We start from the raw sequence: 15,776 nt of genomic DNA, 5'->3' as shown, positions 1-15,776 counted from the left end.
TCATCCTCTGGTTCTACTTCTTCCTCTTTCTCATCTTCTGCAGGTTCTCCAGGTATCCAATAGCGGCATAAGAATACATAACACTCAGAAGCATGGAAATGGCCAAGTTCATTTTCTGGAAGCTTGACAAACTTCTTCCTCAACACAAAGATATCCATTGAATCCAAGTCATCATTCCACTCATCCATACACTGCTGTGCCTCCTCTAGGGTCATAGGCTGTTGCCGGGGTGTGAACAAAGCACTCAAGTCCACCTTGGTCTCTTGCTTTGCAGCCCAATCCTTTAAGTTGGCTCCTGTCTTCCTAACTGACTCTGCTGTACGTGTAAAATCAACATCAATAACATCTGTCCAGCCATTGAATTTTGTCTTGAAGACTTGTGGTTCAGTCCCTTCTTTAACAAGAGTGGTTACTGCATGGTCTGGTCTAATTATCATTCTTAAAAGTTCCTGTGACAGTTTAAGGGCTGCAGCCCTCACTAAACGAGAGTTGACTTGCGGCCAATCCAAACAAACACATCACAGAAACAGTCCAAGATATACACATTCTTTGTCTTAAGTAATTTCTGAATTAATTTACCTTCGGGTACATCAACCTGGGGTAGTTCAAGTTCATACCCAGTCCAACCTGGTACAGCCTGGGAACAACTGGTAAAAATTTTGGATCCACATGTTCTTCAATCTCTAGATGATCTTCTTCCCCTTCTTCTAATCCCAATGCAGCCCAGAATTGTGGCCAATCATTGTTCTCCTTACCTTGTACTAATGTGTGAATTTCAGCCAGATTCTTCCGCTCTTCTTTATTCATTTTCTCTGCACTGAGCCTTGTTTTAGTGGTTAATGTTTTCTTAGCTTTACTCCCTTGCCACACATAAATGTCTTTACCATCATCAAGCAAAAACACATGTCGTGGATCCAGGGATTCAACCACAGGACACAGTCTCCAAGTGGATGCCAATATTAGTTGGGAAGATCCGATACAAACGAAGAGGATATTCCTGTGTGGGAAAAAACAAACAAACATTACTTTAAGCCTCACTGTGGAAGGGAGGTGAATTTAAATTCTCACCATTTGAAGCATTTTCCACTTCAGGTACAACACATGGTGGCATTGTAAATTTAAACTGTATTGTGATTAATATGACACTATTGATATGACAAAGTATCTACTTACAGCATCTGATATATAGTACAGTATAAAAAAATTTAATTATATACTATATATATATATATATACAGCTAGACCCCGACTTACGACCGTCGGAACTTACGACCACGCAGTTGTGACCATTTTTTTCAATTTTTTTTTCCAAATGACACATGCATTTTCTATACCGAAACGTTTCCAGTTAATGTATTCTCCATGTATAATAAGAAAAATTATGGGGCCCCGTGCATTCAGCTGACTACATTAAGGTAAGTGCTCAGTCACACTGTATCCATTCCTCATTATTTATTACTTTTACTGTACTGTATTTCATTGTAGATTTTTATTTAAAAAAAAAAAATTATTTTTTTTTTATCTATGTCGGACTTACGACCATTCGGACTTACGACCATTCGGACTTATGACCTGGATTTGGGTCCCTAACCCCGTTAAAAGTCGGGGTCTAGCTGTATGTATATATATACTAGTTAAGCTAAGTTAATTAATTGCCCCAACCAACCCTAGCTATCCTCCAACACTACCCTCATCCCACATCACCCACACATACCAACATTCCACACACCCCTCCAATACCACCCATACACACCCAACATCACCACCCACACACCCCTACATCAACCACACACACCCTCCAACACCACCCTTACCCCACATCACACACACCCACCATCACCACCAACACACCCCCTCCAAAACATCACTCACACACCCATATGGGACCTTACCGGTCCCATATCGGCCTCTTTAGTCTCATTAAAACTCACCATGAAGGTGACATCCTTAATAACTCATATCATTGTATCATAGCTGGATGATCGTTATACTCGATTCCAAGTGACAGCAAAGTAGTAGGTGGCGAGTTAAATATCAGCTGTTGAGAAGCACATGTTACCACTCCTTTCCATTCCATCTCTCTAATGACCCACACCTCTCTGCTTTGTCACTCCATATTTTAAAATGTTATGTTACATAATGTTGACGGGATAAAACATTGCTCATTTATTCTTACACTTACCACACTCTTCCTCAAAAATTCTGCAGCTTTTATTTTTATTCAAGACACCTTCAGGTCATGAGACCCACTAATCCCCCACCCAACAAAAGGTGACCTGACATTGTATCAGAAGATCGGTAATGTGATACCACTAATCCCGCACCCTACCTTCACCTGACATTGCATCAAGTCAGGTCAGTTACATGAGACCCACTAATCCCCCGTCCGCCAGAGGAAAATACCAGTTTTCGTTGTGAGGCTATGTCTCATGTGTGAGTGTCCTGCGGCATCGAGTGACCTACTTTCCAAAGCGACCTGTGTCCCACCTGCCAGCGTCTGTCAGCATAAACATGCCGCCTATGCAGCACAGACGTTTGCTGGTACGTTTAAAAATAATGCTTTTTAATGTGTGGTACCTGCAGAGGTACCCAGGAAAAATCATCCCACATATCAGAGGAAGTTAGAAATAGGCAAATTTCAACATTTCTAGAAGGAACGTCACCAAGATTCAAAGAAGTTTCACGAGTACACTAGAATGTATTTTGATTGACGACAAGGCCTACCGTACTCACTCTGTGTATATTTGTTGAAACCCTATCCTAGGAATGCTCTGAACAAAGAAAATATAATTTCTATTACAGATCGTCACATGCCAAGCGTGTTGTAGTGTGCATTTGGAACTTTTACAAGTAAATGGAGAATTTTAAATAAACTTATTGAAACTGCTTTTGACATTGTAAAGTGTGCTACACTTTTCCATAATATCATCATTGACACAGAGGGTCTGGATGCAAAGACATATGCAATTCAAGAATGTACAGTTGAGAATAACACATCACCCTCTAGAATAAACAATGCTTCATATTCTTCTGCAAAGAATGTGAGAGAAACATTTTGCAGCTACTTAAATATTTCACAAGGATCTATTTCTTAGCAAGATCAAGCTGTTAACAGTGGAAAATGAATGTATAACTTTCTTTAGTTTGGGTGTAGAATGCGAGGACTCGTGCAACTGAGGAAGTGACGATCAAAATATTTGATGGCTACTTCAGGTGTGGCGTCTAGTTCCTGCTTCCTGGTCGCTCATGTCAATTGAACCTCATGGTCAGCGTAAAGCAGCATAAATGGAATAACAGAACATATGGGATTAATGAAATAGAGACTGGGCCAATTCCCAAACTCCACTTTTTCGACACAATACCAACACAATACCTATGTTGTAGTAAAAATAACATCTTAATTTTATGATGGTATGCACACACAATTAATATTTAAGAAATGCAGTTGCATGGTTAATGTCCATTCAAATAATGGACTCAACTCCCCTTCCCATTCCAGCTGGCTCCTCCTCTCTGAGAAATGTTTGGGTGAAAACACTAGATTTTAAGGTATAGTAATAAATAATACCTCAGACTAAAGTTAGGATAATATAATTGACATTGCTGGATTCCTTGCAAGACCAGGAATATTTTGAATATACACATCATATATTTTGCACAAAAGATAACATATTTGCTCTGTGTAAACAAAATTCTTACATTAGATCTAAAATTTATATGTCTAATGCAAAATCCATGATGTTTATATTCAAAATGATCATCATATTGTAAGAATTCCAGCAATGTACATTATATTCTGGCCAGGTAATTTGTATGAATTTTATGAGCTAAATAAAAAAATTATACTTCACCGCATATATGAGTAGATGCAACGTAAGTAGAATTCGGTTCTGGCGGGTACGTAAATGTGAAAAGCATAAAAGAACCAGCGTGGCGAGGTATTACTGTATATTTATTTAACCAAACTTCTAGATAACTACAGTATTTGGATTATTCTAGTGAAGAATTTGAGTTCTAACTAAATTAGAACTGCTATGACAGACTCGGGAGGTTTAAACTCAAAAAACATTCCCTAGCTAGTGTCTGTCTGTGCAACATGCTTAGTTTAGACACTCAGAAACTATTATGATGCACGCTGATACTCATGTATACAAAGATGGCAGCAGTACTGGCACCAGCAGTGACATTTCTACTTTAGCTTTAGAAACAACTTGAACTGGAAAAGTGTTATTACTCCACCTAATTTGCTTCATTCTTGAGCTATGAAATAAATTTTCTTTTAGAGACATTTTCTGTGTTAGATAGCTGGATAACCTGGGATACTGTCCTTATATATAACTATCTTGGTTTTAGTCATGCTCCTCAACCCCCTTGGGTTAACCTTCAGCATGTAAGATGCACGGTAAGTTTTGGAGATTTGGGGAAAAAAAAGCGTCTTATAAACCGGAAAATATGGAAAAACAGATGGAATAAATTAATATAGATAAAAAATAAAAGATGTTCTGATATTTGCAAAAAAAATCAGAAAAAAAGACAAACCAAGACAAACTTAAACCTACAACTCCTTACCCTGTACATTTGCCACTCTGCTATACTCTACCAAGGAAAAATTAATTATGACTTACCATCTCTTCAACAGTGAAGAACCCAGAGGCCGTCCGACCACCTTCAATGTAAGTGAGGTCGTGATCAAACAACTCCAGGAACTCATCTTCTTCATCTCCCTGTTCTTCTCTGTGAGTGCGTCCTTGAGCACCCAAGTAGTTCCGCAAGTTGACAGCATGGATGGCTGAACATGCTTTTTTATCAAGCTGTCAAAAATAAAGTTGGCATATAAAAGTCTATTCTCAAAAGAAAGAGTTCTAGAGGACTACTGTATCTGTATAATCGATTATTAATCCTGATAATGCAAAATGGCCATGAATTGATCATGGTAAGCTTTATCAATGTGGGTATGTCTGAGAGAGAGAGAGAGAGAGAGAGAGAGAGAGAGAGAGAGAGAGAGAGAGAGAGAGAGAGAGAGAGAGAGAGAGAGAGAGAGAGAGAGAGAGAGAGAGAGAGAGAGAGAGAGAGAGAGAGAGAGAGAGAGAGAGAGAGAGAGAGAGAGAGAGAGAGAGAGAGAGAGAGAGAGAGAGAGAGAGAGAGAGAGAGAGAGAGAGAGAGAGAGAGAGAGAGAGAGAGAGAGAGAGAGAGAGAGAGAGAGAGAGAGAGAGAGAGAGAGAGAGAGAGAGAGAGAGAGAGAGAGAGAGAGAGAGAGAGAGAGAGAGAGAGAGAGAGAGAGAGAGAGAGAGAGAGAGAGGAGAGAGAGAGAGAGAGAGAGAGAGAGAGGGAGAGAGAGAGAGAGAGAGAGAGAGAGAGAGAGAGAGAGAGAGAGAGAGAGAGAGAGAGAGGAGAGAGAGAGAGAGAGAGAGAGAGAGAGAGAGAGAGAGAGAGAGAGAGAGAGAGAGAGAGAGAGAGAGAGAGAGAGAGAGAGAGAGAGAGAGAGAGAGAGAGAGAGAGAGAGAGAGAGAGAGAGAGAGAGGAGAGAGAGAGAGAGAGAGAGAGAGAGAGAGAGAGAGAGAGAGAGAGAGAGAGAGAGAGAGAGAGAGAGAGAGAGAGAGAGAGAGAGAGAGAGAGAGAGAGAGAGAGAGAGAGAGAGAGAGAGAGAGAGAGAGAGAGAGAGAGAGAGAGAGAGAGAGAGAGAGAGAGAGAGAGAGAGAGAGAGAGAGAGAGAGAGAGAGAGAGAGAGAGAGAGAGAGAGAGAGAGAGAGAGAGAGAGAGAGAGAGAGAGAGAGAGAGAGAGAGAGAGAGAGAGAGAGAGAGAGAGAGAGAGAGAGAGAGAGAGAGAGAGAGAGAGAGAGAGAGAGAGAGAGAGAGAGAGAGAGAGAGAGAGAGAGAGAGAGGAGAGAGAGAGAGAGAGAGAGAGAGAGAGAGAGAGAGAGAGAGAGAGAGAGAGAGAGAGAGAGAGAGAGAGAGAGAGAGAGAGAGAGAGAGAGAGAGAGAGAGAGAGAGAGAGAGAGAGAGAGAGAGAGAGAGGAGAGAGAGAGAGAGAGAGAGAGAGAGAGAGAGAGAGAGAGAGAGAGAGAGAGAGAGAGAGAGAGAGAGAGAGAGAGAGAGAGAGAGAGAGAGAGAGAGAGAGAGAGAGAGAGAGAGAGAGAGAGAGAGAGAGAGAGAGAGAGAGAGAGAGAGGTGTGTGTGTGTGGTGTTGAGGGGTGTGTGTGGTGTTAGAGGGTATGTGTGTGTGTGTGGAGTGGTGTTGGAGGGTATGGGTGGAGTGGGGGTTGAGGGTTGTGTGTGTGTGAGTGGTGTTGGAGGGGGTGTGTGTGTGTGAGTGGTGTTGGAGGGTATGTGTGTGTGTGTGTGAGTGGTGTTGGAGGGTGTGTGTGTGTGGGATGGTGTTGAGGGATGTGTGTGTGTGTGTGTGAGTGGTGTTGGAGGGTGTGTGGGTGTGTGAGTGGTGTTGAGGGTAGGTGTGGGAGTGGTGTGAGTGGTGTTGAGGCATGTGTGTGTGTGGAGGTGGTGTGTGAGGGTGGTGTTGATGTGTGTGGGGGTGTGCTGGGAGGTGTGGGGGTGTTGGGTGGGAGGGTGGTGTTGGGTGGGTGTGTGTGGAGGGTGTTGAGGGGTGGTGTTGGAGGGTTGAGGTGTGTGTGGGTTGGCTGGAGGGTGTGGGGTGGGGCTGGAGGTGTGTGGGGTGGGGTTGGAGGTGGGGGTGGGGCTGGAGGGTGTGTGGGTGGTGTTGAGGGTGGGGTGGGGTTGGAGGGTGTGTGTGGGGGTGGGGGTGGTGTGTGGGGGTGGGGTTGGAGGGTGTGGGGTGGTGTTGAGGGTGTGTGGGGGTGGGGGGTTGAGGGTGTGTGTGGGGGTGGGGATGAGGGTGTGGGGTGGAGGTGTGTGGGTGGGGTTGGAGGGTGTGTGGGGTGGGTGAGGTGGGTGGGGTGAGGTGTGGGGTGGGGCTGAGGGTGTGTGTGGGTGGGTTGGAGGGTGTGGGGTGGGCTGAGGTGGGGGTGGGGCTGGGAGGGTGGGGTGGGGCTGGAGGTGTGTGGGTGGGCTGGAGGGTGAGGTTGGGCTGAGGTGGGTGAGGTGGGGGCTGGAGGGTGTGGGTGGGGTTGGAGGGTGTGGTGGGGGCTGGAGGGGTGTGGGGTGGGTTGGAGGTGTGGGGTGGAGGTGGGGGGTGGTGAGGGTGTGTGGGGTGGGGCTGAGGGTGGGGGGAGGGTGTGAGGGTGGTGTTGGAGGGGTGTGGGTGGGTGGGAGGGTGTGGTGGTGCTGAGGGGGTGTGTGGGTGGTGTTGAGGTGGGAGGGTGGGTGTGGTTGTGTTGTTGGGTGTGTGTGTGTTGTTGATGGTGAGTGTGGGTGGAGGGTGTGGGTGGTGTTTGAGGGGTGTGTGGGTGGGTGTTGAGGGTGTGTGTATGTGTGGGTGTGTTGTTGGTGTGTGGGTGGTGTTGGAGGGTGTGTGTGTGTGTGTGTGTGTGTGTGTGTGTGTGTGTGTGTGTGTGTGTGTGTGTGTGTGTGTGGTGTTGGAGGGTGTGTGTGTGTGGTGTTGAGGTGTGTGTGTGGTGTTGAGGGTGTGTGTGTGTGGTGTTGAGGGGTGTGTGTGTGTGTGTGGTGTTGAGGGTGTGTGTGTGTGTGGTGTTGGAGGGTGTGTGTGGTGTTGAGGTGTGTGTGTGTGGTGTTGGAGGTGTGTGTGTGTGTGTGTGGTGTTGGAGGGTGTGTGTGTGTGTGTGTGGTGTTGAGGGTGTGTGTGTGTGTGGTGTTGGAGGGTGTGTGTGTGGTGTTGAGGGTGTGTGTGTGTGTGGTGTTGAGGGTGTGTGTGTGTGGTGGGAGGTGTGTGTGGTTGATGGTGTGTGTGTGTGTGTGTGTGGTGTTGAGGGTGTGTGTGTGTGTGGTGTTGGAGGGTGTGTGTGTGGGTTGAGTGTGTGTGTGGTGTTGAGGTGTGTGTGTGTGTGTGCTGGAGGTGTGTGTGGTGTTGAGGGTGTGTGGTGTTGGAGGGTGTGTGTGTGGTGTTGAGGGTGTGTGGTGTTGAGGGTGTGTGGTGTTGATGGTGTGTGTGGGTGGTGTTGGAGGGTGGGTGGTGTTGAGGGTGGTTGTGGAGGGTGTGTGTGTGGTGTTGTTGGGTGTGTGGGTGGTGTTGGAGGGTGTGTGTGTGTGTGTGTGTGTGTGTGTGTGTGTGTGTGTGTGTGTGTGTGTGTGTGTGTGTGTGTGGGTGGTGTTGAGGGTGTGTGTGTGTGGGTGTGGTTGAGGGTGTGTGTGGGTGGTGTTGAGGGTGGTGAGGTGTGTGTGTGTGGTGTTGAGGTGGTTGGAGGGTGTGTGTGTGTGTGTTGAGGTGTGTGTGGTGTTGGAGGGTGTGTGTGTGTGTGTGTGAGTGTGTGTGTGTGGTGTTGAGGTGTTGAGGGTGTGGTGTTGAGGGTGTGGTGTTGGAGGGTGTGTGTGTGGTGTTGGAGGTGTGTGTGGTGTTGAGGGTGTGTGTGTGTGTGTGTGTGTGTGTGTGTGTGGTGTTGAGGTGTGTGTGGTGTTGGAGGGTGGTGTGTGTGGTGTTGGAGGGTGTGTGGGTGGTGTTGGAGGGTGTGTGTGGGTGGTGTTGGAGGTGTGTGTGTGTGGTGGATGTGTGTGGGTGGTGTTGAGGGTGTGTGTGTGTGTGGTGTTGAGGGTGTGTGTGTGGGTGGTGTTGGAGAGTGTGGGTGGTGTTGAGAGTGTGTGGGTGGTGTTGAGGGTGTGTGTGGTGGTGTTGAGGGTGTGTGTGGGTGGTGTTGAGGGTGTGTGTGTGGGTGGTGTTGAGGGTGTGTGTGTGTGTGGTTGGAGGGTGTGTGTGTGGGTGGTGTTGAGGGTGTGTGGGTGGTGTTGAGGGTGTGTGTGTGTGGTGGTGATGTGTGGGTGGTGTTGGAGGGTGTATGTGTGTGGTGTTGGAGGGTGTGTGTGGGTGGTGTTGGGAGTGTGGGTGGTGTTGAGAGTGTGTGGGTGGTGTTGGAGGTGTGGGTGGTGTTGAGGGTGTGTGGGTGGTGTTGAGGGTGTGTGTGTGGGTGGTGTTGAGGGTGTGTGTGGGTGGTGTTGAGGGTGTGTGTGTGTGGTGTTGGAGGGTGTGTGTGGGTGGTGTTGGAGGGTGTGTGTGGGTGGTGTTGAGGTGTGTGTGTGTGTGTGGTGTTGGAGGGTGTGTGTGTGTGTGTGTGGGTGGTGTTGAGAGTGTGTGTGGGTGGTGTTGAGGGTGTGTGTGGGTGGTGTTGAGGGTGTGTGTGGGGGTGGTGTTGAGGGTGTGTGTGGGTGGTGTTGGAGGGGTGTGTGTGGGGTGGTGTTGAGGGTGTGTGTGTGTGGTCGTGTTGGAGGGTGTGGGTGGTGTTGGAGGGTGTGTGTGGTGTTGAGGGTGTGTGGGTGGTGTTGGAGGGTGTGTGTGGTGTTGGAGGGTGTGTGTGTGTGGTGTTGGAGGGTGTGTGTGTGTGGTGTTGGAGGGTGTGTGTGTGTGTGGGAGGTGTTGTGTGTGTGTGGGTGGTGTTGGAGGGTGTGGGTGGTGTTGAGGTGTGTGTGTGGGTGGTGTTGGAAGGGTGTGTGTGGGTGGTGTTGAGAGTGTGTGTGTGTGGGTGGTGTTGGAGGGGTGTGTGTGGGTGGTGTTGGAGGGTGTGTGTGTGGGTGGTGTTGGAGGGTGTGTGTGGGTGGTGTTGGAGAGGTGTGTGTGGGTGGTGTTGGAGGGGTGTGTGTGTGGGTGGTGTTGGAGAGTGTGTGTGTGGGTGGTGTTGGAGGGTGTGTGTGGGTGGTGTTGGAGGGTGTGTGTGGGTGGTGTTGGAGGGTGTGTGTGGGTTGTTGTTGGAGGGTGTGTGTGAGTGAGATCTGTGTGTGGTGTTGGTGTGTGTTGATGGAAGCAAACCTCTTTTGGGGGGGTAGGGTCGTGTGGTCCGTCCCTCCCCCCCCTTCCTCACTCAAGTGTAGCTAATTGTGATAGGGAAATGAATTTGAAACCATAATGATCCTGAATAAATTCTCTATGAAACGTTTTCTATATGATATAGTGATGGGAATTCCATTCTTTTATAAAAGAAAAAGTAAGAAATGTTGATATTGGGGTCAGTAAAATCAGTTCTAATTTCGATAGACACCATATATTTTTCATCAAAATATTCCTGAATACTTTATCTAAAAGTTTGGTTAAATAAATATATTTTTAAAAAACAAAAGCTCTATATGATACTGGCATGAACAGAACTGTGTTACTTTTATCCTCTTCACCACTGATCTGCTCGTTAGCCGCTTGGGCGATTGGTAACATGTATGTTACACACTGTTGGTAAGTGTTCTTGTGTACTGTACTCCAGCAGATCCTGTCATCTTTAGCCTAGAATAAGCAGATGATTCACTCAGTTGATGTTGTAACAAAGAAGCTGTGTTGTTTTGTTTCCTTTTTATATCTTTTATTTACTTATTTATATTTCTTATTCTTACTTCTATATTCCTTTACTCTTATGTCTCCTTGAGAAGGGAGGGAGTGAGAGGTAATTGTTTATGTTAGTCTGAGGGGTAAGGAATGTAGGCCTACAGTGGCCCTCACACCAAGGGGGGGAACTAAGATACAACACTTCAGAAGGGAAAATCTGAAATACTTAATATTTAGGACTCACTGTATTGCTGCATAATACCAAAGACTTGCATGCCAATGTTTTAATCATAACTGTTATCGCTGCTGGCTTCAACTACAGAGCTGGCATTGCCTCACCCAAACAAACATCAGCCTTGGACCACGCGACCTCCACAAACAAGATGCCCTGATTCTGCTGAGTGTATGGTTTAAAGGGTGGCGTGGCCGCCTGGCCTCCATGATGCAGATCGCCTTCTCAAGTGATGCTGTGAGGACCAGCCGTCTGTGATAAACACCGACTCCCAATCCTGGCCGAGTTTTGTGCTGGAATAATTTACACAGTACTATTGTCCCTTGGAACACCATACTGGTTTGCATTGACCCGCACTTGTAAGTACAGCCAAAGTGATGACATACCCCTCAGTACTGAAATATTGTGGACTAATTATGCCTACCCGTTTCTGCCTTATCTGGAGAAATAAGAAAATGCAGAATGATGTGTACTGGTAACTAAGATTAATAGAGTTATGAACTTTGTATCATGTCACTATGCTTAATAATCAATTGTAATTAAGAACAAATCGTCTGAGACTAGATAATTATGCATCAGATAGATCACCATGTAATACTAATGAACGCCTTGTTCTCTGCAGGTTTTGACCACATCAATAAATATTGAATGCGTCATAAGGCGAGTTTCAATCATTCCCTTCGACTTGCCAATCACCTGAACGTCCTTAACCAAGGCGTTTACAATAACGTTTCTATATTTATTAACCATGTTACTCAAAATGAACAGTTACACTTTCAAAACAATAACCTATCTTCCTAGCTAGCTACCCAGGGGTCATATGAATCACAATACAGTTGGCCCTTATCATACGCGGGAGTTAGGTAACAGAGATACCCGTTAATGTTAAGAATCGGCGTATTTTTGCTGCCCCCCCTTAAAAACACCCCTGGCTCCCCATGTCCTTATTTACCGTATTTACCGTATATACCTGTGTGTAGTTCGAGTTTTTAAGACCATATTTTTTGGCAAAAAATTGGGGGTCGACCTCTAAATGGGTAATAGTTTTGTTAGGTTGAAAAATATTTACCAGTAACTAACAGTAAACAATGGAAACGACGCACCACCAGCTGTGAGTGTCGGTACAGTTGCCAGGGCAGATCTCTTGCATCATCATAGCAAGCCCAAAGTAGCCAAATGCATGGTATGGTAGCACAGGACAATGTAAAACATAAAGTATTCATTTTTTAAAGTTTATTTATAGATACATAAATTTTTGTTCATTTCATTAGAAACATCAATCTTTGTTAATTAAATTTGAAACAAAAGAAAACTACGATACCATATTTCTAAATACAGTGAGTTCTGCTATAATGCGTGTTTTGATAACGCGAATTTGCTCTAAAGCGATTTATGAATAGAGGAAAGATATTTGTATAACGCGAACGCTTGTTTGCTATAACGCGATTTTTGCTTACTATTTCTCCAATTTTGTGGTATTAACTGTGAATATGGTAAATAAGAATATCTCCAAGAAGCGTTCTGGTGATAGAATTCCCGGTGATGATCGTAAAAGAAAGGATAAAACACTTGAAGAGAAGCTCGATGTTATCAACCTCAAAATCACCCTTCTCCCCCATCAAGTTACATTCATATTTTTGCAAGGTAAAGTGTTACATTTACTGTATGATTTCATTATTAGATATGAATGTAACATTTATTTAGACTGTGCTATCCTTTGTGTTAGGCTAACTACTAAATTTTTTCGATTTCGAGTAATCTGCACCTAACCCTATTTTCTCCATAAGCCCTGTTATTTCTATTACGCGATTTTCTATAACACGATATTTTACAAGAACACAACTATCACGTTACAGCAGAATTGACTGTACCGGGTATTTTCATTAAAATATTACATCACACGTATATTTTACCTTAACTGTGACTGAATGAATATATTCTCAGAAATAAATATGGAAATGTAATATTTTTGCTGAAATGACGTACGTGGGATAAAATCATGACGAAAACAATGACTTTCGCTTTCTTTCGTTGTTCAAAAGATTTTACCCTAATCGCTTTTCGAATGGTTTTCAGTTAAAAAACTGTTGTATTACAATAATATTCTATCCTACGTAAATCACTTGAATAAATACTACGATACCATATTTCTGAATATTTTCATTAAAATCCATCAAAATCATTTTCCTTGTCATCATCATCAGCACCAAACAGCTCCTCCCAGTCTTCTCCTTGAACAGGGCTAGAGGGTACGTGTTTTTCGAATCGTTTTCAGTTAAAAAACTGTTACATCACGTGTATATTTTACCGAAACTGCGCCTGAATGAATATATTCTCAGAAATAAATAGTAGATTTGCTGAAACGTGATGTTTTTCAATGTAAAATAGGATAAAATACATGACAAAAACAAAAGACTTTACCTAACCTTCTGATGTTCAAGAGAAGTTACTCGTTTTTTAATAGTTTTTGGTTAAAATACTGTTATATTACAATGATATTCTATTCATACTGTGCTTGATATACTACATTCACGGAAATGTAATATTTTTGCTGAAATGACTTACGTATTACAGTGGAAAGTGGGATAAAATCGTGACTAAAACAATGACTTTCGCTTTCTTTCGTTCAAAAGATGTTGCCGTAATCGCTTTTCGAATGGTTTTCAGTTAAAAAACTGTTGCATCACAAGTGAATTAGGATAGAATATTATTGTAATACAACAGTTTTTTAACTGAAAACCATTCGAAAAGCGATTACGGCAACATCTTTTGAACGAAAGAAAGCGAAAGTCATTGCTTTCGTCACTTTCCATTGTAATACATACGTCATTTCAGCAAAAATGTTACATTTCCATATTCTCAGAAAAAATAGTAGTTTTGCTGAAATGTAATGTATTTCAATGTAAATTAGGATAAACTACATAAAAACAAAAGACTTTACCTAACCTTCAAATGTTCAAGATATGTTATTCGTTTTTTTAATAGTTTTCGGTTAAAATACTGTTATATTACAATGATATTCTATTCATACTGTGCTTGATATAATACATTCACAGAAATGTAATATTTTTGCAACTACAATGCTGAGGTCAACACAAGCGTGGTTACAGCGAGACTGACTAACTGAGGGAGCGCGGGAATGCAGGGTGGCGCGGGCGATGTGTCTGTCTGTTTGTCTGTCTGTGTGTGTGTGTGTGTGTGTGTGTGTGTGTGTGTGTGTGTGTGTGTGTGTGTGTGGTGAGCAGTGTGTGATGTCGCGCGCGATTTGAATAATATATATTCCTTTCAATGTATATTCCTCCAGCGGCAATCCGCGTATTTGCAAATCCGTGTAAGTTAAACCCGCATATGGTAAGGGCCGACTGAACAGTAGGATCTCATGTTTCACGAATCATTGGTATCGGGTTTAGCGTCGCAAAGTTAAAATCGCGCAACGAGTGACATTGAAATACAGTAACTGTAAATAAGCCTAATCAGTTCCGCAGTGTCACCCAAACCCCCATAATGACCTACAACCCACCAAGACAATGGTATGACTGCAATGTATTTATACATATTATATTGTACATATTGTTGATAACAATATTTATATACACTCATACTGTAGAATAACTTACCTTGATGGAGTCAGTGAAATGCTTGACGGGGCTGGTTGATGGGTTCTGAGGCAGGGAGGGCTGGTTACTGCTCCCTCCTCTACTCCTCTAACCTCAGCATCAAATCCCTCCAAGTCTTGAGGCAGCTCCTCCACCAGTAAGTCACCCAACACTTCAATATCATCATAGGTGGTGCCATCATCATCATCATATCCTAAAGTGATGTTTGCCAAGGCATTAACAGGCTGGGCCTTGTGCAGGTACCGAGTAATAAGGGCCTGCTGACGAACATTGACACGCGACATTATATATATATATATATATATATATATATATATATATATATATATATATATATATATATATATATATATATATATATATATATATATATATATATATATATATATATATATATATATATATATATATATATATATATATATAAACATTAGTGATGGTCAGTTCAAAACTGATAATATGTTACATAAATTTATTTGTCAGTGGCCCAAGGTTAAAAATGATTTGAAAACCTTTGATCTAGATGTAGGATAGTTATTTAGTGGGTCCCTTATTTTTTACCTGACCTTTAGCTCCTCTATGTGTGTGTTGGTGTGGGTATTAGTGGATGACATCATTATGACCTGACCTCATGTTTAATAAGGTTACCCTGTATATTTAAGCCTCTCTCTATCAATGTAATCCAGTTGCCTCTGAAGATGTCTTGAATAAAGACGAAAGCTAAGGTGCTTTACGCGGTCCCACATTCCGCGGTGCGTGTACCCCTTTACGCGGAGAGCGGCTGGTGAGCCGCGCCATTTTTGGATCCAAACCTCCCGCCATCTCTCCCGCCCTCTCCCGCCATCCGCCATGTTGTGTAAGCGGCGTGAGTAGGTTGCGCAGTGTGTGTCTTTGTTGCGTTATCAGTGACGTCATATGACATATCGGACTGTAATTGGGCCATGCATCCTTACCTCCCTCCGCTGCTAGCTGTGATTGGTTTAAAGTAATATGACGTGTCCACCCGCGGGAGGGAAGGAGGGAGGAAAGACGACGCTTGACCTAGCCGCGGCAGTTTCATCCCTCCAGGCCACACCATGTAATCGTGCATCAATTGTTCTGTAAAATGGCTTCCGCCGGACCACCGCCCCCAGAGAGAAACCTTTCCTTACCTGGACCCAGCCGCCCTAAGCCAAAGAAGACACGACAATCCTTGAGCTACGAAATTAAGTATAAGATCATACAAGAGTTGGAGAAAGTAACAAGACAGGTTGATCTCGCGCGCCAGCATGGTGTTAACGAGTCTACAATCAGGACAATTAAGAAGGATGCAGCCAAGATAAAGGACCACATGAACATCACAAAGTCTACAGGTGCTTCAATGATCAAGTATTTCCATAACCAGGTGCTTCTCAAGACGGAAAAATTACTTGTGAGCTACTTGGTGCGTCAGGCGCGACGGAACATGGCGGTGGACACGCGCTCAGTTAAGGAGTACGCACGTGAACTATATGCTGCAGTGTCACGAAAGATGGGAATTACAGAGCCCAAACCCTTTAATGCTTCCTCTGGGTGGTTACAGAGGTTTAGCAATACGTAACTGAACGAAGCACAACAA

The 15,776-nt window shown here is 44.0% G+C and overlaps 1 protein-coding gene across 1 annotated transcript in view; it reads right to left on the bottom strand.

The window, feature by feature from the left end:
- Positions 1-15,776, bottom strand: part of LOC121878950 (protein flightless-1-like) — a 134,615-nt gene that overhangs the window by 23,423 nt on the left and 95,416 nt on the right. Inside the window, 5 exon segments of the mRNA XM_042385432.1 lie at positions 1-485; positions 488-612; positions 615-928; positions 930-997; positions 4,626-4,811. Coding sequence (XP_042241366.1) covers positions 1-485; positions 488-612; positions 615-928; positions 930-997; positions 4,626-4,811 — 1,178 coding nt within the window.

Source organism: Homarus americanus, unplaced genomic scaffold, assembly GCF_018991925.1.
Source record: "Homarus americanus isolate GMGI-L3 unplaced genomic scaffold, GMGI_Hamer_2.0 scaffold51859, whole genome shotgun sequence".
Lineage (NCBI taxonomy): Eukaryota > Metazoa > Arthropoda > Malacostraca > Decapoda > Nephropidae > Homarus > Homarus americanus.
This window is presented reverse-complemented; position numbering and strand designations above follow the sequence as displayed.